The sequence below is a fragment of the Chanodichthys erythropterus genome, chromosome 13, assembly GCF_024489055.1.
Source record: "Chanodichthys erythropterus isolate Z2021 chromosome 13, ASM2448905v1, whole genome shotgun sequence".
Taxonomy (NCBI): domain Eukaryota; kingdom Metazoa; phylum Chordata; class Actinopteri; order Cypriniformes; family Xenocyprididae; genus Chanodichthys; species Chanodichthys erythropterus.
This window is the reverse complement of record NC_090233.1, coordinates 40823070-40846920: the sequence shown is the minus strand read 5'-3', so window position 1 is coordinate 40846920 and position 23851 is coordinate 40823070. Positions and strand designations below refer to the sequence as shown.

The 23851-nt window shown below is 35.9% G+C and overlaps 1 protein-coding gene across 2 annotated transcripts in view; it reads left to right on the top strand.

Annotated features, from left to right (window-relative positions):
• parp8 (poly (ADP-ribose) polymerase family, member 8) overlaps window positions 1-20711 on the top strand; it is a 30401-nt gene extending 9690 nt beyond the window's left edge. The window contains exons 5-26 of one of the 2 annotated variants that reach the window (XM_067405948.1): window positions 1519-1589; window positions 1718-1786; window positions 5954-6048; window positions 9586-9646; window positions 9774-9864; window positions 10305-10392; window positions 10474-10602; window positions 12691-13273; window positions 13632-13685; window positions 14076-14171; window positions 14760-14852; window positions 14948-15073; window positions 15180-15245; window positions 16078-16145; window positions 16390-16438; window positions 16757-16869; window positions 17444-17516; window positions 18765-18834; window positions 18985-19058; window positions 19288-19357; window positions 19455-19539; window positions 19727-20711. In XM_067405948.1, coding sequence (XP_067262049.1) covers window positions 1519-1589; window positions 1718-1786; window positions 5954-6048; window positions 9586-9646; window positions 9774-9864; window positions 10305-10392; window positions 10474-10602; window positions 12691-13273; window positions 13632-13685; window positions 14076-14171; window positions 14760-14852; window positions 14948-15073; window positions 15180-15245; window positions 16078-16145; window positions 16390-16438; window positions 16757-16869; window positions 17444-17516; window positions 18765-18834; window positions 18985-19058; window positions 19288-19357; window positions 19455-19539; window positions 19727-19829 — 2327 coding nt within the window. In that variant the 3' untranslated portion in view covers window positions 19830-20711. The remainder of the gene's footprint in view (window positions 1-1518; window positions 1590-1717; window positions 1787-5953; window positions 6049-9585; window positions 9647-9773; window positions 9865-10304; window positions 10393-10473; window positions 10603-12690; window positions 13274-13631; window positions 13686-14075; window positions 14172-14759; window positions 14853-14947; window positions 15074-15179; window positions 15246-16077; window positions 16146-16389; window positions 16439-16756; window positions 16870-17443; window positions 17517-18764; window positions 18835-18984; window positions 19059-19287; window positions 19358-19454; window positions 19540-19726) is intronic. The other variant, XM_067405949.1, reaches the window with a different exon arrangement.
• Window positions 20712-23851: the final 3140 nt, after the last annotated feature.

The window sequence follows — 23851 nt, the reverse complement described above, 5'->3', positions numbered from 1 at the left end:
GACATTATCATCTAATAGTGAATCATTAAAGAGCTGCAGCTAAAGAAAACCAATGAACCAGTCGAACAAACAGACATTTTAAAATCACACCTAAGTGGAAAGGAAACCAGCAGCCTTCCAGAATCAGTGTACTTTCACAGAAATACTTCAGTGGTTTTTGAACTTTGGTCAAGGCCCCAATTGGCTGAATATTTATGCTCTAACCATGAGCTAGCACCCATGATTCCACCACCTACACAATCAGACTTTTTTAAGTTGGCTCAGAGTTTGATCCTTCATGTCTGCCAAAATTGATGGTAAGTAGACCAGTCATTAAAAAAAAAAAAAAAAAGTACTGTGGCAGTGGCATAGTACAGTGATGGTGTCAGACCACCATGATACTTTGATATATAACATGGTACTGAATGACTACCATATGCCAGTGTACTTGAATCCACTTCAAGAATTGCCATGGTATACACTACTAATGTTCAAAAGTGTGGAGTCTGTATGTTTTTAAGTAAGCTTCTTATGCTCACCCAGACTGAATTTATTTGGTGAAAACATAGTAAAAGCAGCAATATTGTGAAATATATTACAAATCTAAAATCTAATCTCCATTTTTAAAATATATATTTCTATTTTTAATAATTAAATGCTTCCTTGCTGAATAAAATTATTTATTAAAAAAAAAAAACTTAAAAAAAATTGTCATCTAAAGATCCCATTATTGCAGTCTTAACATAGTGTTAGCCAATCCCTCTCTGTTTTTAGAGCTTTTTGATTACACTGGCAGTAATCCTGGAAATAAATTATCCTGGAATTGTACTGCATGTCTTCTGCTCCTATTTTTAGGACCGACCAAGACATATGTGCCAAAACAAAGTGGCAAAACAGCAGCGATCTTCACTGATTTCCTCCAGCAGTTAGTTAGACGCTTAATAGAAGCTTATCACGCATCCACGCATTTAAGTCTTGACATCTTCCGACACAGTACATTACAACTAATGAGCCTGTACGTTCTGCTGATCTTTGTGCACTTTGTCAGTTTTAAAACGTTTTTTTGACCTCCTGCATAAACAATCCATTTTTACTCAGAGGCGAAGAGAAATGCAAGCACCACTACAGTGGTCAAGACAACACGGTTCTCTTTTCACTTTAATGTGATGATATGTTATCCAAGCTTTACAGATTTGTGATTCTGAGCAGCGATAATTCTAAAATTGTAGGTTTTTGTGGTTTGGAATTGTAGCGGAATTAACAATAACAGCTAGTCCTGTAGTAAGACCTACAGTAATTTAGTTGAAAACAATGTTTTGCTGTCACCATGCATATCATACGATCTGCAGAAAACAATAATTAGGAAGTTAGATGAGAGTGCTGAAGGTTGTATATTCAGGACATGATCAGGCCTGTCACAGAAATTATGCCATTAATGGTCCTTTTTTTATATATAAAAACTGAAGATTATTGTTCCATCTGACATTCTTCACAATATCATGTCATTCTCACACATCTGTGCATTCACTTTGTCTTTAGAAATACGCATAAATAATGATGCCACCAGCTGTCTGTCTATTAAATCAAAACTTCAAACCGACAAAAACTCGGTAAGACTGTATTTTTATTTTTATTTTTTAGCTTTTATTGTGAAATATTTTATTTTCAAATGTCTGGAACAAAAATGAATTGCTTGTATTGTGACTAATGCCCTGTCATGCTTTTGAACTCTCTCCAGTGCCATTATGCTATAGAGGAGGATTCAGAGGGTGACAATGATTCTGAGGAGTTCTACTATGTTGGACAGGTAAGTTCAGCTGAGTCACTACATTTAATGAACATAACATTTCTATCTGTGGATTATGTGTGGTCTTATTCACTAACCACCAAGTGTTACATAAATTGAATTGCAACTGAGCCATGATTTAGTTAAGTTATATTGTTGTCATAATTTTCAGTTCAGACTTGCCTTATTTGTTCTTTCTATACTGCCGTTAATTTTTTTGGGGAAAGAGATTAATACTTTTATTCAGCCAAGGGTGCATTAAAGCAGAACTAAGTAACTTTTTTTACCTTCATAAATAGTTCTCTAAGTCCTTACGATGGTTAATTGACTTGTAGTGGTGTGTTTGAGGCGAGCACTAACCCCCTCTGGCACGTCTACGCCAGAATACAGCACTTGCAACTTGAGCTACACCGACCCGACACAATCTCGCCTCATGTTCACGTTCACGCGAGAGTGACAAAATGCTTTACGGTAATTCAAAAACAATGTATATATTATGACTTTATAAGACAATTTCGAAAATTACCCACCTCCATCAAGTGTACTGTATTTGCAAATTACCCACCTCCTCTTTCTTGTACTGTATTTGCAAAACTACTGCGCTGGTGAGCGTTGTAGTCCAGAGCTGCGCTTGGAGTACTGAAGGGGGAGCTTCGCAAATCTTACTGAGTCCCGCTTTAAATGAATCAAAGGTGACTGTAAGGATTACTATTTAAAATAAATGCTGTTGTTTTGAATCTTCTATTCATTAAAGTGTAGGGGAATTTTACAGTTAAAGACCCAAAAGACCAGATATGATGAATAAAGACCCAGAGTCAGAGTTAAAAAAATTGTGAATTGAAGAAAATTTGACTAAGGAATAGTTTGCAGTTTCATCAGCCGAAGGCAGCTTCAAGTCTCGCAAGGAGTTCATAGGCCGCTCTGCGTACATTCACATTTCCACAACAATTATACTCGAACAGAGTCAACTAACTACAGCATTAAATTATTCTGATTGGCTAAGAAAAATAGACAAGATTAGGAATCTTCCACACATGGACAGATAGTCAGAAGCATATCTCCATTCATCAGGATGCTGACAAGGGGATTGGGGTACTGGATTTAGGTACTGGATGTCCTGTTGGGTCATGACATGACATCTTCAGGTCTCCAGCCAAATGCCAGCTGTCCATTAACCCTTTGATGCACAAGCTATGAAAACCCCTTCTAATGCACAACATGGGTCAAAAACTACCCGTATTCATTTCCTATGTAATTTCAATCATGGTTGAGTGTTTCTTTGCTGAATCTTTAAAAGAAATGTATTTTATCATTCATTTATTCCAGGTATTCCTTAAATATCTTGTTTTTGATTGTCAAAAATCATTGTTAATTTTTTCTTTCTTACTTTATAAACAAACACAGTTTTTGTATGTCTACATCAATTTTACACACATGGGTCAAAAATGACCCGTATTCATTTCCTATGTTATTTCAATCATAACTGAGTGTTTCCTTGCTGAATCTTTGAAAGAAATGTATTTTGTCATTTATTTATTCCAGATATTCATTCGATATCTTGTTTTTGATTTTCTACAAATAATTAAATAAATAAATAAATGATAAAATATATTTCTTTGAAAGATTCAGCAAAGAAACACTCATGATTGAAATTACATAGGAAATGAATACGGGTCATTTTTGACCCATGTTGTGCATTAGAAGGGTAGTGATACAAAAATTATTTTTATTCAAAAAGAAAGAAAAAATTAAAATGAGGATTTGTGATGATCAAAAACAAGTTAATTGAGGAATACCTGGAATACTGAATGATGAAATTAATTTCTTGCAAAGATATAGAAAATAAAAAGCCGGGTCATTTTTGACCCATGTTGTGCATCAAAGGGTTAATACCAATACAGGACCTACACACAGAACACCAGCGCACATACACAGATACACATTCACAGCTTCGTCAAGGCTGAAGTTGGCCCAGGCTCCAACTATAAACAGGAAAGTTTCTCAAAACATACTGATAAGTTGTACTTTTCTCTCAGTGAGAGGTACAGACAATATTCAAAATTATTTTCCAGTGTTTGAAAAGGAAAAGAAATGCTTTAACATACGTTGAAGAAGTCATTCAAATAATTTAACAGAAAGATAAATGTTGATTAATAACTCAAAAGATATATATTGAGAAAAGAATCCTGGAAAAAAATGTATCATGGTTTCCACAAAAATATTAAGCAGCACAACTGTTTTCAACATTGATAATATATAAGAAATGCTTCTTGAGCACCAAATCATCATATTAGAATTATTTCTGAAGGATCATGTGACACTGAAGACTGGAGTATTGGGTACTAAAAGATTCAGCTTTATTATTATGTTTTTAAAATTCATTTTTACTGAAATCCCCCACAAAATTCTAATATTAAGTGGCTCTTTTATGGCACTTATTGGTGCAGAATGAAATTTAAAAGTATGTGGAAATGTGACCTTTAGGTAGGAGGTGTTAAAAGTGATAATGGTGAAAGTTTCAGAGTTGGTGTTTGATAAACAACGTCCTGTTCACCATGTGAACATCAACGTCACATGGTCACTGCAACTAAACTTCCTAAGGTCTTACAGCTATAAAGCCAGCTTCAAACCTGCAGCACCTGGGGCTTCAGACTTTTCATTTCATGGTAAATTTGCTTGCAGCTCATAAAAAAAAAAAAAAAAAAACTTTATAACTCTCTTTAACTTTTAATGATTAGTCCCTCACTCTCCTGAGAAGGTTTCCATCATGAGAATGAATGCTTGCACACACGGCTTGTGCTTAAATTAATCATCTGACCATCCACTGGAGCAAATCCATAAACCTGGAGTCAGTGAGTGAGTGAGCTTTGTGCCCTGTGAAGAGCAGTCCAGAGGTGATGAAGATTCGTTCACTAATGCCTGTGTCGGGCTGTTAATGCTCCCTGGCTTTTGCTCACTGTAATGTGGCAATTTTGCAATCCTTTGCCGTTCTGATGATCTCAAAGCCTTCGGGAGAATCTTCCATGCTGCATGCTGGCAGATTCTCTCTGAACTTCAGAACAGCTGGTGAATTTTCTTCATCTCTGCTGTACAGAATGTCTAAAAAGACTGAACGTTATTAATCATTTACATCCACCAAAGCATGATCATTTGTTTCATTTTTATGTAAAGACTCCCATACATAGTTTTTACTAGCAAATTAAGAAACAACTAGCCACCAAAGCCGCTAAATGGAATTACAAAAGTAATGACTGTTTTAGTTTAATAATGGCAGGTTTCTCTACACAATACCTCTGTCTTCCATTGGTTGGACAAACGGATAGTCAGTGTGGCTTGGTTTGAGCCAGTGTTGCTGTGATGGTCGATGCTCAGACGAACAGATCAATACTTTGATAGTGCCACACTTTTGATAGTGTTTACACTTTTCTTGGAAATCAACCTACAAATGACTTATCTTATCTTTGTATAATGAACTAGAACATAAAGTATTTGAAAAAATACTTCAAATAATATATTCAAATAAAACAATTAAAAAAAATACTCCACTTTTAAGATACTCCATAGTTAAGGACAGCTAATCTAAACCTGTCATTCATATACTGCCTGTTCATTGTTACCATTCCTGTTAATCCTGTTAAGTTTTTGCAGCATATCCACCAACTAGGTTTGAATCAATATTATGATTACCCTCCCTCTTGAGAAAAAGGGTCTCTGCATTCTTCTAAAACACAACATCTCTGCATTTTAATCAGTTCAGTGATGCATTAGAAAAAGGATCAAGGAAAACAAAAGCAATCAGAGATAAAATCAAACACTCTAAAGATGCTGATATGGAAAATTAACTTTCACAAGAAAGCCAGACAGTTGATTTTGGACACGGTCTAAAGAGACTGGTCTTCTAAAAGAGTAATCTAAAGCGTATGACGTGTATTGATTGTTAAGAGAGTGCAGAGCCTCAGTCATCAACAGTGATTGATGTCTAGAAGCTTGTTTGAAGTGTCCTGGATCTTATACTGATTAAAATCTCACTGCTTAACCAATAGAAATGCACCTCTGAAGTCTCAAGGTAGGAACAATCATGAGCGGAAAAGGGCCGTTTCTTCATTTTTGACAAAATACTCTGGTGCTCGTGTCTGTAACCCTGGGCTCTGTGCATCGACCCTTTGACCTGTGTGTTTTTGTGGGCAGGTAAATTATGATGGAGAGCTTCACAAGCACCCCCAGCTGGAGGCTGATTTGGCAGCCGTGAGGGACTTATATGGCCATCATGCAGTATCTCTCAGGTGACTGACCATTCATTTTTCTTGTTGATGTTGAAGTAAGAGCTTGAAACTTTAGCAAATTAAACTTGAAAATGAAAAAACAAACAAACAAACTACTATGTCAGTAAAAGTGCAAACATTTCATCAGTTCAGGAAAAAAAGTATTGAAATTGTGACTTCTTTCCTGAACTCCCTTCACCACCAGCAAAGTGTTTTATGGGAAACGACACCTTGAGCAATCGTTCTTTAGTGTTCTGGCACAGTTAACCCACTCAAGGACGTCCTCTGCCCGAGCCAGATCCCATAACCCTCAGGTGGCCAATTCTCCAATCTGTCATTTGGGGAAATGCTATGTGATCAACTTAAGGACGGTTTGCGAGAGTCTGAGTGGATTCTGTTTGATTACAGGGCTGGAATGGTGTAATGATTGCTGTGGGGTTTATCCTGACAGAGAGGCTTTCTTTTACCTAATCTGCAAATTTATAGCTTTTGAAACTATGGACAACAGCAAAGCATATACATGCTTGGGTTTGTGCTTAACTCAGATGAAAAAAAGAACTCATTACAGATTGTCAACAAGAACGTGATTCACCCCGCAAAATCTGCCAATCTGAATGGTGTTTCATGCGGCAGCTATTAAAAGCTTCGTCCTTGAAAATTTATCTTGTCAAGCTGCTTTTGATAACAGCAGACCGTCAAATGAAAGAACAGCATAAAAGACTCTATTCATAGCAGCAGAAGTGTGTTTTATATTCTGTCTAGTGTGTGATCTTTGTCATGCATTTGCCCTGAGTCATAGACAGAAAACCATTTTGAGTATTTATTCAGTGTTCTGCTTGAAAAATGACCTGGGCCGGTTTTGCTGCAGTCTCTATGAGTGGGTTCACTGAGGCCCCCTTTAATAATTCCAGGACACATCCCACTAAATGCTTTTGCCTATTTGTTGATGTAGAATGAATTGAAAATGCTAAACTGCTTTTATGGTCATAGCACAACGTGTTTGGTAAACACTTGCTATATTAGTATAAAAGTTGCTCTGAATTTCTTTTACCCTGGAAAATGTGTAATTTTGTGTGTTTACATGTGTCTGAACATGAGTGTGTGTTTATATGCTGTGTGAAAGCTGTTTCCCCTTGACAGATCAAAGGGGATTATTATTTTCTCAAACCTCTTGCTTTTGAGAAACAGCGGCTGCATTTGGGAGTGAGGTGTAACCATGGTAACAGTTAGCCCAGAGCAACGCAACAAACTCATCACATTGGTTTTATGAGAAATAAATGCTTTGAGTGAAGCACAGCAACAGAGCTGGAGCATCAAGCTGCGTCCCTTCAACATCAAGTGTACCTGCGTACTCACAAGAAATAAATTAATCTGGTTTTATACTTTATTCTGGAATCTTTCTTATTAAATATCTTCCTAACATTAAATCAAAACTTAATTGAATGTGTTTATGCACATTTGCGTATTAGTCTTATCGTGAATGATAACAACATCCTAAGAAAACAAAGTTATTTTGGTAACACTTTACAGTAAGGTTCATTAGTTAAAGGGTTAGTTCACCCAAAAATAAAAATTCTGTCATTTATTACTGACCCTCATGTCGTTTCACACCCGTAAGACCTTCGTTAAAGGTGCTAAAGAGGATGTTTTGTTTTATACATTTTTGCAATATTACTTGAAACTGTCTTTACTAACTGATAAAAGACTATTTATTAGGTGCACTGAAAGGAATGATATTAATAAACATCATCTGTGCACGAGGTAGGGCTTTAAAAACATCAGCCAATCGTTTACGCGATCATCACGTAAACGATTGGCCCTCTGGCTTGTCGATCACTGCCGTGACGTTCCTTGTGCGAGACCTGCGCGACTGCGCTCTCCAGTAACTTTCCACACTCTACAGGCGCTGCATGCAATGTTTTTGTCAGGAGACAGGAGTAACAAGTGCAGATTATGAGTTACCTGCAGTGAGTCCGACATAATGAATCCACTAACACGACACAGCGAATGCCGGTGGTAAACACTCGTGTTCCAATACTCGTGCACGAGTTTTGGGAGGCGTTCCCTCGAAAGGAGGGCGGTTGTTCTTACGCATGCGCTCATTTCAAAAACTCAGTAACAGTCTTTGGTTTCTCAGTCGACGAAAAGATCCTCTTTAGCACCTTTAATCTTCAGAATACAAATTAAGATATTGTAGTTGAAATCCGATGACACTTCCTCTCTCAGGATCCATAAAGGTACTAAAAACATATTTAAATCAGTTCATGTGAGTACAGTGGCTCAATATTAATATTATAAAACAACAGGAATACTTTTGGTGCGCCAAAAAAACAAAATTACGACTTATTTAGTGATGGCCGATTTCAAAACAATGCTTCAGAAAGCATCGAAGCATTGTGAATCTGTGTGTCGAATCTGCAGTTCGGAGCGCCAAGTGATTTCAGCAGTTTGGCGGTTTGACCCGCGATCTGATTCATGATTTGATACACTGATTCATTTGTGCGCCGATGCTTCCTGAAGCAGTGTTTGAAATCGGTCATCACTAAATAAGTCGTTATTTTGTTTTTCTCATATTTTTACGATTTGTATTCTCGTCGTTTTATAATATTAATATTGAGCCACTGTACTCACATGAACTGATTTAAATATGTTTTTAGTACCTTTATGGATCTTGACAGAGGAAGTGACATTGCTCCCTATGGAGGGCTCAGGGAGCCATCGGATTTCAACTAAAATATCTTAATTTGTGTTCCGAAGATTAACGAAGGTGAAATGACATGAGGGTAAGTAATAAATGACAGAATTTTCATTTTTGGGTGAACTAACCCTTTAAACATTAGTTAATGTATTAACTAACATGAACTAACCATGAGCAATATTTACTAATATTTGTTAACGTTAGTTAATGAAAATACAGGTGTTCATTGTTCATGTTAGTTCACAGTGCATTAACTAATGTTAACAAGATTTAAATAATGTATTAGTAAATGTTAAAATTAACATTAACAAAGATTAATAAATGCTGTATAAGTTCAGTTCATTATTAGTTCATGTTAACTAATGTAGTTAACTAATATGTTAACTAATGAACCTTATTGTAAAGTGTTACCATTATTTTTAATAAAATATAATTACTTCATCTAAGATGACTTTCCTTTTTTCACTTATGTCACCAAGGCCACACAGGGTATTTGATGGTAAATTTGCATTCAGCATTTTGCATTTTGCTTTCTTTGTCCCAAGCTATTTAAAATAGTGTGCAAATGACAGTTTGCATCAATTTTCAAGCATAATGTTTTGTAAGCCGTTTGTATAAACAAAGAGAACTGCTTCATCATGTCTAAATTTGTTGTGAATTCCCTTTAAATCCCTAAAAGCTTTGTGCTTGACTGTCAACAGCATATTCTGCTGAGTAATATATTCTTGTCATTTTCTAGTATTAATGAATATGTACCATAAAAGCTGCTGTAAACAAAGATTAATCACACTAGCAGAATTTGTTTCGTCCAAGATGAAGTCAGGAATTTAATTTTTTTTCCCCCTTTCTACAAAATATAGGGAATATGGTGCAATTGATGATGTGGACATCGACCTACACATTGATGTAACTTTCCTAGATGTAAGTTTTATTGTTCAGTGCCTTTATTAAATTGGAATAAGCCATGACCATTGAGTTTTTTTTTAGATATTTATTTTTTGTTTGTCTGTTGTACTTTGTTAAACTGAAATACAGCATTTGTTCATAGGAGGAGATTGCACTTGCCTGGGATGTGATCCGGAGTGAACCTGTTATTGTGCGGCTTCACTGCTCCCTCACACAATATCTGAATGGACCAGGTTAGATCACACGCACACACACACATCATCGTAATTAATGGGATTGCACATTCAGAAAAATATGAGGAAAATAAAGGGGTACTGTTGTGCTGTTAACAACATTAGACTAGTTTGGCCGACTTACCTAGGTTAAATGATGGATGAGAGTGTGAGCTCTCTCTGCTGATTGTAGATTTGTTCACAGTTGCTTGCCTTAAGAACATGGCTACTTCAGTTCAGATTGCAAGAGAAAGAGAGACAAGTTACTTGGACATGGTTGTAATGTCTGCTCTTGTTCTCCTGCCAAGATATTACTCATCATAAGTGGCTCATTTCAGAGTGACCTTCTGTTCCAAAAAGAAACGCTTTGATGGCTAAATCAAACGTCTGTAGCAAACGGTTAGATTATGTGGTACTTTATTTTGCAATGCTGTTTTTTTGTTTGTTTTTTTCTCATGGAGAATTTAATGTCCCGTTTCCAGTTCCCACTGTTGATGTGTTTCAAGTGTCTTCAAAAGACAGATTCGGACTTGGACATCAGTTGAAAAAGTAAGAAACTACTGGAAAATGTTTTCTAGTGTTATATTGGGTTTTTCCGTTGAACTTCATGAGTGTGCTGTCTCTTGGCAGGATAATGCAAACCTTTGTCACACAGCAGTGGAAGTGTCAGAGCAAAGATAAACTCATATGCCCACACAGCAAAAAGCAAACCGAAAAGAAGGTGAAGTCTCCCCTGCACATTTTTTCAACTTTACGCAGGTAAGAAAAAAGTCACTCGGCTACACCAATACTGGGCAATCCTGAGTTCAATATCCCCTTTGAAGCCCTTTAAAACCCAAGACTAAAGGCCTGTTTGCCAAGAAAATTGGTTGGTTCTGGTGATTGTTAATATTTAATTAATCTCACACATTAAAGCGGTAATGTTTACAGCTCAAAAACTCTCTCTAGAACTTTTTCTGTTCTTAATTAGTGCTTTGTGCATGCCAGTACTTTTCCATTGCAGAACAGTTTTTAAATATTGAATCATGAGTCTCAGAAGAAGTTTTCATTTTCATTGCCAACATTAGACGGCCTTAACCTTACTCTTAAACTTGTTTGTGTGCTGTTTTGTTTGACCATGCTTCTACGTTAACGAAATATTAGAAAAATAAGTCTTGCAAAAAGTAATCGTAATCTGAATATAAGGCTTGTTTTGAGTAACCCTCAATAGATAAATGTTTTTTTGCCCACTTTTGTACTGGAAAACATTTGTTTGCTAATCAGCGCCACCTATTGTGAATTTGGTGATTTAATTTATCCATATATTTCACATTTGGTGTGAATAGGCTGAATTTAGGTGTTCAGGACCAGCATTTACTTCTATGCCAGCAAGTGTGTCATCTTCAAGGCTTAGTTCACCCAAAAATGAAAATTATCCCATGATTTACTCACCCTCAAGCCATCCTAGGCATATATGACTATCTTCTTTCAGACAAACACAGTCAGAGATATATTTAAAAAATATCCTGGCTCTCCAAATATTTATAATGGTAGTGAACGGGGGGCGTGTGTTGAAGCCCAAAATAAATACATCCATCCATCATAAAAAATAATCCATTTGGCTCCAGGGGGTTAGTAAAGGCCTTCTGAAATGAAGCGATGGGTTTTTGTAAGAAAAATATCCATATTTAAAACTTCATAAAGTAAAATAACTAGCTTCTGGCAGATACACATTGATTTGCGGCAAAAGAGTGAACTCTGACCTGACGCATGCGCAATGACGAACGCGGACGCGCAGAGGATATAGAAAAACAAAACACCGGTCACGAATTAGAAATTTTAAAGAGAAATGTCAGAGGATTTTGATATAAGAGAAGAGGAGCTTGAGTTTGTTGCACAGCCCTATTTGTTTGAACCGTGAGAGGTGTCAAAGCTTGCGCTACTCCTACATCCTGCGTCAGAAGTGACTTTTTTGGTGCAAGTCGACTTGCGCAGTATGCGTACCGTCATCTAGCGCAAGCCAAGTATTTTAGATTATAAAGTTTTAAATATGGATATTTTTCTTACAAAACCCCATCGCCTCACTTCAGAAGGCCTTTATTAACCCCATGGATTATATTTATGATGGATGGATGCATTTATTTTTGACTTCAAAACAGGCCCCCCATTCACTACCATTATGATTTTTGGAGATCAAGGATATTTTTGAATATATCTCTGATTGTGTTCGTCTGAAAGAAGATAGTCATGTACACCTAGGATGGATTGAGGCTGAGTAAATCATGGGATAATTTTCATTTTTGGGTGAACTATCCCTTTCATGATCTTTGACCATTTTGTCTCAGATTCAAGCCGGTCTGATGAATGGTTATCAAACTGTAGGAAGAATTCACACAAATCTGGCGTTTCATTGAATTGGAGAGACTCCAAGTTGGCAAGCAGTTTTGAACTGGATGTAATGTTAAGGAAAGTGATTTTAAGAATATAGCAATGGGTTTGGCAATTTACCTCTTGAGTCATAAAGAGGATATCTTACCTGAATGCCTTACCTGTTTTTTATAAATAGTAAAATTATACAGAAATTAAAAATCAAGATATGCAGAAAAACTGTAAAGCAATTTGTCAACAATGCTTAATGCGTTGTATCTCATTAACTCGGTATGGCATGACCTACTGTAGTTCATTAGCACAAGAAATGCGCAGTCCCACTGCGGACTATGCAGACCTCAACATGAAAAATAAAATTGGTGTGAATCAGCCAATAAAGCATTCTGAAATATGCAGGATTTGCACAAGTGTAATTGCACATCTTTTTGTGTTCCTTAATTCTCGTAGTTTGATTAATGTTCTGTGCTTGTGCAAACTCAGATCCCCCAGCTACCCTCCTCCTGGCTGTGTGAAGAGCAAAAAGAAGCTCAAACCCGAGCAGGATGGCATGTCAAAATCCCACCGTCTCTTACGGCGAACATGCTCCAGCACAGTGAAGCCAGAAATGGACGGCTGTGTCGGCAAGTCGCACAAGCTTTTGGGTCACTCCCTTTCCAGTGACCCACGAATGGAGCAACATCAGCCCCTCAAACAGCCCCACCGGCTGCTGCCGAGGCCCTGCTCGACCGCTGTGAAGCCAGAGGACTGCCCGCCACTGCGGCCTCATAAACTGTCACCGCGGTCGAGCACGGCAGAGCCTCGCTGCGAACATGCTGCTGGCAGTAGCGATGGCGGTGCTTTAAAGCCCCACCGGCTCCTGGGCCGCTCCTGCTCGGGCAGCGTGCGGACTGAAGAGCTGGATGGCCTGAAGCACCACCACCGTCTGCTCAGCAGGTCCTACTCCAGCAGCACCAAGATTGACAAAAGCGACATCTTTAAAGAGCCTGTCACCGAGAGCAGACGCCTCTCCCTTACCTCAGGGCTAATCGGCATCCTGGCCCCATCACTATCTTCCACACCTCAGGTAGGGATGCTTGGGATTGCGTCTTATGAACATTCTTCCTTGAGGTTACATAAGTTAGGAATTGCCTAATTTGTTTTGATTTGGCTTTGGTCAGAGATGTCTGATCAAGTGTTTTGGATATGAAAGAATTAACAAAATTAATTAATTTATTTACAACACATTCAGAGTGAATTGCAGTTAGAGATTAGTGAATTTAACAGGTTGAGGAGAGGGTGATCTATAAAAAAAAAAAAATGTTTTTTATACAGTGTAATTTTTGGCTTAAGGCAGTGAAAACAACTTTGTGTTTTTAGCTAACAAAATTTAGAGGAGTTCAAACATTTTTTTTGTGTGTGTGTGTGTGTTTCTTCTCGAGTAGCCAAATTTCGGAGCCAAATCCATTCCAATCAGAGACAGAGGCTTCCTTGTTCAGGTAAAAAAAAAAATTTACACTTTGCCCTTTGTCTTATTTCATTAATCAAACAGTATTTTATAGTCTAACAGTCTTGTACTTGCAAATATATGCAAAATTCTTTTTTCCCGAAGCAACCTGGTCTTGAGGGCATGTGATTGGTTGCGGTAGTTTGACATTTTGTAGTCATTAGTATTCTTGTGAACAAAATTGAATGTGCAACATTGTTTACTCACTGTCAAGTCATTGCAAATGTTCCAAATATGGTGAAAATATTTTGGATGAACTGTCCTGTTTGTATTAAGGTTTGGGTGGAACTCTTGTGGTAGCCATTTATGCTGTCAAAACTGTTATAGAGGAGGCAAATGTTGCTACATGGTTGCTACATGTTGACTAGATGTGTAATTGCAGACTATGGAGTATGCAGAACAGCGTATCCCTGTACTGAATGAGTTCTGTGTGGTCTGCGATGAACCTCACGTGTTCCAAAATGGACCAATGCTCAGAGTGAGTCTGTTTGCTCTACTAGCGATCTTGGATTGGTTAATGGTGTGAATACCCTGCATCATTTAATGCAACTGTGATTTCTCTGTTATTTTCTCCTGAATATTTTAAATTATACACTACCTTTCAGAAATGTGGGGTTCGTAAGATTTTCTGTTTTCTAAAGTGGCTTATTGTAAGGCTGCATTTATGTGGAAAAAAAAAAAAAAACACCTCTCAAAATCTTTTGTAACATAATAAATATATTTAATGTCGCTTTTGATCAATTTAATGTATCCTTACTGAGTAAAAGTCTTAATTCTTTAAAAGAAAAACCCCAAACATAAACTTGAAGAGTAGTGTATTTTAACACGGCCTGTTCTTTTCTGTATTTCATATTAAACTCTGTTGCTGTTTAAAGTAGAAAAAAATTATTTTAACTAGAAAATGTTTAGAAATTGTCTTCATACCATATTATGCTTTCATGTCATATGCTTTCATGTGTCATATTATTCTAAAAGTCAGCCAGTTGATGTTACATGTGATATTATTAATCCAGGATTAATAATATGACTTCCTGTTCTAATGAGCTTGTTTATATGTGTCCTGCAGCCCACAGTGTGTGAGAGAGAGTTATGTGTATTCGCCTTCCAAACTCTAGGGGTCATGAATGAGGCTGCTGATGAGATTGCCACTGGTGCTCAGGTACACAAACAAACACAGAATTCATACAGTCATTCTGTACAGAAAATGACATGTTTTTAACCAAATGCCTTCACAATCTCTGTTTGTGACAACAGGTTGTAGACTTACTGGTCTCCATGTGCCGATCCGCACTGGAGTCTCCGAGGAAAGTTGTCATTTTTGAGCCATATCCTTCTGTGGTGGATCCCAATGACTCACAAGCACTTGCCTTCAACCCCAGGGTACTTAAAAGACTAAGAGCATTTAGCTTTAGCTTAACCCATCTCGTTTGTGTAATGCTGCCATTTAGAAAGGAATATTACATTGAGTGTTTGGGTTCTTCTTCAGAAAAAGGACTATGACCGAGTGATGAGAGCACTTGACAGTATCACATCTATCAGAGAAATGACCCAGGTATCAACTAGCAATTTACAACAAGAGCATGTTTGTTCTGAGGTTATGTTGTTTTTAAGTCTGTTAATCAATTAAAATTGAGCAATTTTAATGACATCAAAATATATAATATATACCCCTGGTTTCACAGACAAGGCTTAAGATAGTCTTAGACTAAAATGCATGTTTGAGCTGTTTTAACTAAAAAGTAACTTGCACTGACATACAGTAACTTAAAATATGTCAGTGCCATTGCTTTGTCTTAAGAAGCACACTAGTAATGTTTTTTGTTTTTTTTTCTAGTGAACATTTATAAAAGCTACTTAAATGCCCTAATTGAACTAAGGCCTAATCCTGGATTAGGCTAAGCCCTGTCTGTCAAACCAGGCCATAGAATATTATGTAAACTATATTTATGTGTTTTTATAATAATTTAATATACTAATTTGGTGACACTTTATTTTGCAGTGTCCTTGTTACACGTTACATGCAGTTGCTACAGTATTAACTATAAATTCTGCATTATTACATGCAACTAGCCCTAAAATAAGTACATGTAGTTAATTAATATTATTCTGTACTTGAATGTATAATTACACTCTAACAAGCAAACCTTAAAATAAATTGTAGCCATTAATTTATTTTACAGTTTAATATAATATAATATTTTATAAATGTATATTTTTTTAAAGTATTTATAAAAAAGTGTTCTAGTACATTACATTGACAGCCCTAGTGTTTTAAATCACAATCCCTGTATCTTCCATAGCATTTGTCTTCAGAGAAATCAGCTACTGCTTTGATTCCTGATGGAGGAGAATTGTAACATTTTTTTGCCATTTCTTCTGCACAGGCACCATATCTGGAGATAAAGAGACAAATGGACAAGCACGATCCTTTGGCTCACCCACTACTGCAGTGGTATGACTGAATGACACTTCAAGCATTTTAATGATGTGTATATGTGACGGTCAGCTCTCATAATAGCTCTAATTACATAGTCATGGAGAGTGTGTGCATCCATCTTTGTGGTACCTTGGACAGTCGGTGTGATCATGTGACATACAATCACCATTACACAGTATTTAAATGTCTCTATACATCCCTGCAGTGGAGGTTTTCAAACTTAATGGGGTATATGGTTGATAAATCCATTTTTTTACAGGGTGATATCCAGTAACAGATCACACATAGTGAAGCTTCCTGTTACTAGAGTAAGTCTTGTATCTACCTTAAGCATTTGTTATGATTTCCCTAAATGTTTCTGCTTGCACATTTGCAACATTTCTGAGATCTAGATTAAGATGATCTGGGTTAGACACATAATGATTAATCTTTCATAGAATTACTGGCATTACCTCCCTAAGAGAGAACCATGACTCCTTTAGAAACCATCTTTCAGTTCTTCTGTATTTTCAAGAGAATTTTGAATTCACAGGCACTGTGAAACTTTTCAAAGTTTTAAGCAGAGAAAATGATTAAGGCTTGCCGTCTCAAGTATATGCTCTTATATCTTGTTTCTATCACAACAGCAACTGAAGTTCATGCACACACCCCATCAGTTCCTCCTGCTCAGCAGTCCGCCAGCCAAAGAATCCAACTTTAGAGCTGCCAAAGGCCTCTTTGGGAGTACCTTTGCTTTTCAGTAAGTTCCATTTTAAACACCTAAGAAACTGCTCTTTTTTTTATCCTTGAGTCGAATGTGTCCCACAGCATTCATAAATTCATGATTAGGGTACAACAGGGCTTGAGGAGAATGTGTCCCAAAGTATATAACAATATCCGTCTGGATGAAGCTTGTCGTTTTTGGCAAGCTCGGGGCAGTTTTGTGTGCAGTGTGAATCAGGCAGTCTGTGGGTGTGCTGAACAAATGTTGTAGCCACAAGCCAGGTTTGCACTGTAAGACCTACTGTATCAGAAAAAAAAACACCAATTTACACTTTACATGCTTCATGGCTTTGTGATTTTCCACTAATATTAAACACTAAATTTGGAAGTGCATTTCACTGCAGGAATAAGAGGACATCCGTTTCAGCTGTCTTAATTAGTTCAGTTGCGGTCCAGCTGTGCTTTGAGTCATAGAATTGGTTTCAGATGTGTCTTTTGCACAAATGTAATTAAAACCGCAGATGTACAGGTGTGAAGTTTCTTGCTGATTGAACACTGGTTGTCGATTTTTCAAGTAAAAATGACTGGTTCTCTCTTTCTGTCGCTTTCAGTGGATCACACATAGAAAACTGGCACTCCATTTTGAGGAATGGTTTGGTCGTGGCATCAAACACAAGGCTTCAGGTATGCAGATACAGTACATTACATTACAGTACATTTAAAGGGCGAGGCTGATTAAACTATTAAAATGTTTTTAATGTACTTAAACTCGGATGAAGTTTGTATGAAGCCAGTGGTTTTATAGTGGAAATGCAATGTAATAGTATAGTATTTATGCATAATGCATTATGTAAACATCGGAGCAGACTGATGCACACTGAATTTTTAACACCACATCTCTTAATATATGTGAAGAGGAACTTAATAGTTGTGAATTTTCTGAACACTCTCTAGAAGAGGTTTATTAGATGATTCTCAGAAAATCAATCAGCTCCCTTGTTCAGTTGTCAGGGCACTGATCAGGGAGTCGGACATTTTAAGGGCTGTCTCGTTTGCAAAATCATACCAGTGCACTGAAATGTTTGTTCTGCAAAACGTCCCAGAATGCACTGTGAAAACCGGGGATCAACAATGCTCACTATGGGTGCATCTCAATCAGCTCCCTAGCTTCCTAGGTCATGAACCAGTATATCATGTACACCAATTAGAGTACTGGTAATGACAGTAAGGACCTTGGGACACTGGTGACTCTATTTCTGGCGACATGACAAAGTCCTCTTTGTATAACATCACTTCTGGTATTTATGAACAACAGCAGAACTGATATCTTAATGTTATTTAAAGTACATCATAATAAATATTTGCTTGTTACACTACATGCAACATTTCAGCCATAAATAAATTATAAATGTTAGATTCATTAACTGGCTAGCGATGTATGTTTATGCTGATATATAATTAATAATGGTTTGTATTTTAAAAAACAGCTGAAAATGTTGCACATATATGAAACAAGCAAAGTATTTATCATGATGTACGTTAAATGACATTAATAAATCTGTTCTGCTGTTGTTCAAAAATAAATACCACTACTGATCTTATACAATAAGGATGTTGTCATGTTGCCGGAAATGGAGTCATCAGTGTCCCAATGTGTAGTGAGCCAGGGTCCTTAATGTCCTTACCAATTGCCCGAATTCATGTTCATGTACTGGTTCACAACCTAGGAAGCTAGGGAGCTGATTGAGATGCACCCTAACTGTGTCAGATGAGAGAGACAAAATGTGCAGAGCGGTGAGTCCCCAGGACCAGGATTGAAAACACTGGTGTATGGAAACAGAATGAAATTACTGGGTAGCTCAGCAGACACATTTCACCTTTTGAGAACAAGTTAAACATGCTTTGCATACTAAATCATTGTTTTGTTTGCAGCTCCATGGCGCTATCTATGGGAGTGGAATCTATCTCAGTCCATTATCAAGCATATCCTTTGGCTACTCAGGTCTTAAAACCTTTATGAGCAAAAACTTCTTCCAAGATATTTGATACCTATGTTTCATGTACTTTCTACAAAAATATATGCGCAATAAAACAAAAAAAGTTTAAAATAAAAAAAACATTTGCTTGACATGCTGTGGCTTTTTTCCCATAGGGATGAATAAAAAACAGCAGAAAGTTGCTTCAAAAGATGAAACTGCTGCCAACAAGTCCAATATTCATTTGCAGGTATTGAATGTATTTAGTACTTTTTACTGTATAAAACTTTTTACTATATATATATATATATATATATATATATATATATATATATATATATATATATATATATATATATATATATATATATATATATATATATATATATATATAATTTCAGCACCTGACACAGCCATAACTTTATCAAACATACTTGGTATCTGAAACCTGTTGGTCCACATTTTTCTCTTGCTTTCAGTCACAGAAGAAAGGCCAGAACCCGCAGTTTCTGCAGAGCCGCAACCTGAAATGCATAGCATTGTGTGAAGGTTCATGTTTGACCTTACTGCCTTTACACAGATTCACATCATCATCTGTAATCTTTAAAAAAAAAAAAATAATAATAATCTCTCTTTTATATAACAGCTATTACATCTCCAGACCTGCACAAGCATGGTGACATCTGGGTGGTTCCAAATACAGATCATGTCTGCACACGTTTTTTCTTTGTGTAAGTACATTTAAATCTATCTCAGTGTGTATATATATATATATATATACACTCTTATCTCACTCTTATATCTGTTTTGATAAATGTATACTGTATCTGTAGAAACGGTAGTAGAAGAACTGAATTGAAATTGAACCTAAACTCTCCTTTTTCTCTGTTTTTTTTCTTTAAACCACTTGTCAACTAGTTATGAGGACGGACAGGTAGGTGACACGAGTATAAACACACAGGACCCTGGTATTCATAGGGAGATCCTGCGAGTCATCGGCAATCAAACGGCTACTGGATGAAAGAGTTTGAACAAAATACGCTGCCTTGACCTCTTTCCCAAAGCTGGACATTTGAGCGTAGGAGGCCAATACCATTTATTTTTTGGTAACCACATGAACACACGCACACACGCGCGCACACGCACGCACACACACACACACACACACATAAAGAAGAAAAAAAAAGATATTCGCAATCTTAAAAATACACTATTTATACTGTTCCCCTGGGATACATGCACATTTACACTGGCTATTCAAACTATTACCATTTTGCTAAGTTTATAAATACAAGGTACATTTTGAAAGAGCATGGTATGTCTCTCAGTTCAACTGATGGACTACTTATTTTTTGTAAAGATACAAAAAATGAAAACACTTTGAAGAATATAGTATTTTAAGACTTTCCTGGAGAAAATACAATATTCCTGTGTGGATATGCTCCATCTGACCTTGTTTACTAAGAGTTGTACTTGTTAAAGTACATTAATTTGTGTATACAAAAGGTGTCTACTGTATATGCACTTTATTTTTCTTAATGTATGATAGTTTCAAACTTCCACATAATCTTAAATGCCTTTCAAAGACAGACATATTTATTGTTTGACAGTGCTGTACACAAGTGAGCAACTCCTGATGTTGACTGCATTTACAGCTGGGTGAGAGCTTTGACAAGTGTAGTTAAAAAACAAAATCCCTGTGGCTACAGCTTATATGCCATGCTACATAAAAGTAGCTGTCAGTTTACAATTTCTAAAGGCCTCAGTTTAGAATTTGCCCAGATTTACCAAACCTGCCACTTCATTTTAAATATACAGTATTGCTGTAACATTTTCATTGGTGAGTGACTATACCAACTATATATATAATATATATAATATATATATATATATATAATATATATATATATATATATATATATATATATATATATATATATATATATATATATATAATATATATAATATATATATATATATATAATATATATATATAAAATATATATAAAATATACAAAAAATTTGAAAACTTTATATATTCGGCAGCAGCAACTAAACATAAGATGCATGCTGCTTTCCTTACTTTTTCAAATAATTTGTTTTCCTGGTATGGTTAGAGAATTTTTTGATAAAGGAAAAAATCGGCACCCAATTGTAAAATATCTTTTCAATATAAATCTTTTTTGTAAGGTGATTTTAAGGCAGAATAAATGTTTGCTGCTTGTTGTTTTTACATTGTAATGTAATAACAGAAGGTTCAAATGTGTGAGTGTTCTGTTCGATTTTTGCAGTTCTTTATAGTGATGTTTAGACGCCAGTGTGGTTGTTAACTTTACTTTCTAAACATTAATTTGTTCAGTCGTTAAAATCACTAAATCATTTTTGAGAATCATCACCCAATATAGATATTAGGAATATGTGCATAAAGGTAACACATTTGGTTAAAATTTATTAAAATTGTTTTAAAAATACTATTTGAGGAAATGCAACTTTTACATAAAGTCAAGATGTAGCACCACAACACTTTTCTCACTTATGGGCAGAATCATGGGTTTTATTAAAATGGGCACATTAAATATGTAGTATTGATCATTTTGTGTGCAGAAAAGTATTTTGTATTTTTCCATGGGACTCTGAAATACTGGTAAATCCACATGATATTCACTTGCAATATATTTCATTTTATTCCATTGTAGATTCAATTGATCGAATGGCAACAGCTTAATATTACATTTACTCTAAAGTGAAAGTTTACCTAATCATTACGCATTGTCAAGTTTGTCATTACTGAAAAAGGAATGTAAATCAGATTTATTACAATGAGTATTCCTTCAAATCCACAATCTGATCAGTTAATAATATCTCTTTGAAAGATTAAAATAGGGATTAGTTATTACATGCATGTACACATAACTGTATATCATAACTGTTTTAAAACTTTTTTTATTTTACTTTACCTTCATTATGATGGACTATGTTCATATGTGATAGTTCTGGTTGTATAGTTTTATACATTTTCTGCACAAATTGGTAAAAAAAAAAAAAAAGAAAAAAAGAAGAGAGACAGATCATGCTATTAGCATATGGTGCCTTATAGATAAGGATTTAATGGCAAATTTGACAATACTGTCATATGTGTAAATACTGTATATATTGTAAATAATGCCACAGCAACATGGAGGCCAAATATTTTCCGTAGTACGTTTTTACTTTTTCCTTATTTTGCGAACAGATCAAGCTTTTTGGCTTTTTACAAGTTATGGAAATATAGTAGCTTATGTATCTTATGTTCATTATGTTCATTAAATTCAAATTTGCCTATAATTTATACATTTTTGTCTTTTTTTTCCTTCTATCGGATGTAAACCTCTAAATACTGCAGAATACCAGTTCATACACAGCCTTACAAGCCCCACTCACCATTGATCAACAGTCAGTTTTCAAACGCAAGTGCTGTTCATTTTTAACTACCACAAAATGCCTGAAAGAAGCAGTGCATGGAAATAATTTAGTATTACGTTGTGGAATAGAGGACTTCATTTTATTTCTTGTGTCTGTCCTCTGAAGCACAAATAAAAGTTATTCCAGTGTTCCTATTGTTATTTTCCCATTAAAATCTAATGTTACTAATTTAGCCATATCTCTGCAAATCCGTGTTAGCACAAGTCAATCATTGACTCAAGCTGGCCGAAAGCCAGGACATTTGGCACAGGTAAGTTGGTTACACTTATTTTGATGGTCCCCTTTATGCAACGTTACATATAGTCAACAGAATGATTAAAGTGTAAGCAGATATTTAGCAGACAGTCTACTAATGTTCTACTAAAATGAGAGTTAGATGACATGTACTGTAGGAGGATGTGTGTCTATATTGTCCTAATGCACGGTGAGAAGGAAAGTTTGAGTGGTCAAAGACTCTTCAAGGATCACAGCTGGAGAATTGCAGATATTAGTCGAGTCTTGGGGTCAGAAAGCCTAAAAAATATCAAACAGCACCTACATTACCACAAGCAGTTCGGGAGGGTTTCAAGAAAAATTCTCTGCTCTCATCCAAAAACTTACTCCAGCATATTCAGTTGTCAGACACGACTGGAACTTCAAACGGGATCTGCTTCTATGGTCAGATGAAACTAAAAAAGCTTTTTGGAAGCAAACCCACCAGATGGGTTTGGTGCACACATGGATAAAAAGTACCCCAGGCCCATGGTTAAATATACTGATGGATCTTTAATGCTGTGAGCCTGTTCTGTTAGAGGTCTTGGACATCTTGTTCAGATACATGGTATCATGGATTATATCAAATACTATCAATTAAAAAATATAACCTGACCACTTTTGCTTAAAAAAAAAAAAACTTATTATGGGCTGTGATTGGATCTTCCATCAGGACAACGATCCAAAACAAACACAGAATCAAAATCAACACAAAAATGTGTCACTGAGCACAAAATGAAGCTTCTGCCATGGCCATCTCAGTCCACTGACCTGAACCCTAAAGAAAATGAGTGAACTGAAGAGAAAAAGCACCAACACGAATCTGAAGGATCTGGAGAGATTCTGCATGAAGGAATGGCCTCTGATCTCTCCTCAGGTGTTCTCCAAACTCATCAGGCATTATAGGAGAAAACTCAGAGCTGTTATCTTGGCAAAAGGATGTTGCAATAATCGGATGCCAATTTCCATTGATTTACTTCAATGATAGGTTAGAATTTTTTTATTTTTTTTTTTAAATGAAAGATCAAAAAGATAAACAATGTAGTTTTTTTTTAAAGCTCGCTTTGATCCTATTTAACAAGGGTGTCAATAATTCTGGAGTTGACTGTATTATAAAAGTATAATTTGATGAAAGTTTATTTGAAGTTAGTTTTTGCATAATACAAAGACTGATCTGACAAACAGAACACAAAATGTATTATAAATGTAATCCATAAAAAAAATTGCGTACAACTCACCAAAATCACAACAAAAGTAGACAATTAAATGATCAAGATAATAAAATGCAGAAATATTAATATTAATGGTTCATTAACCTCTGATGACTGA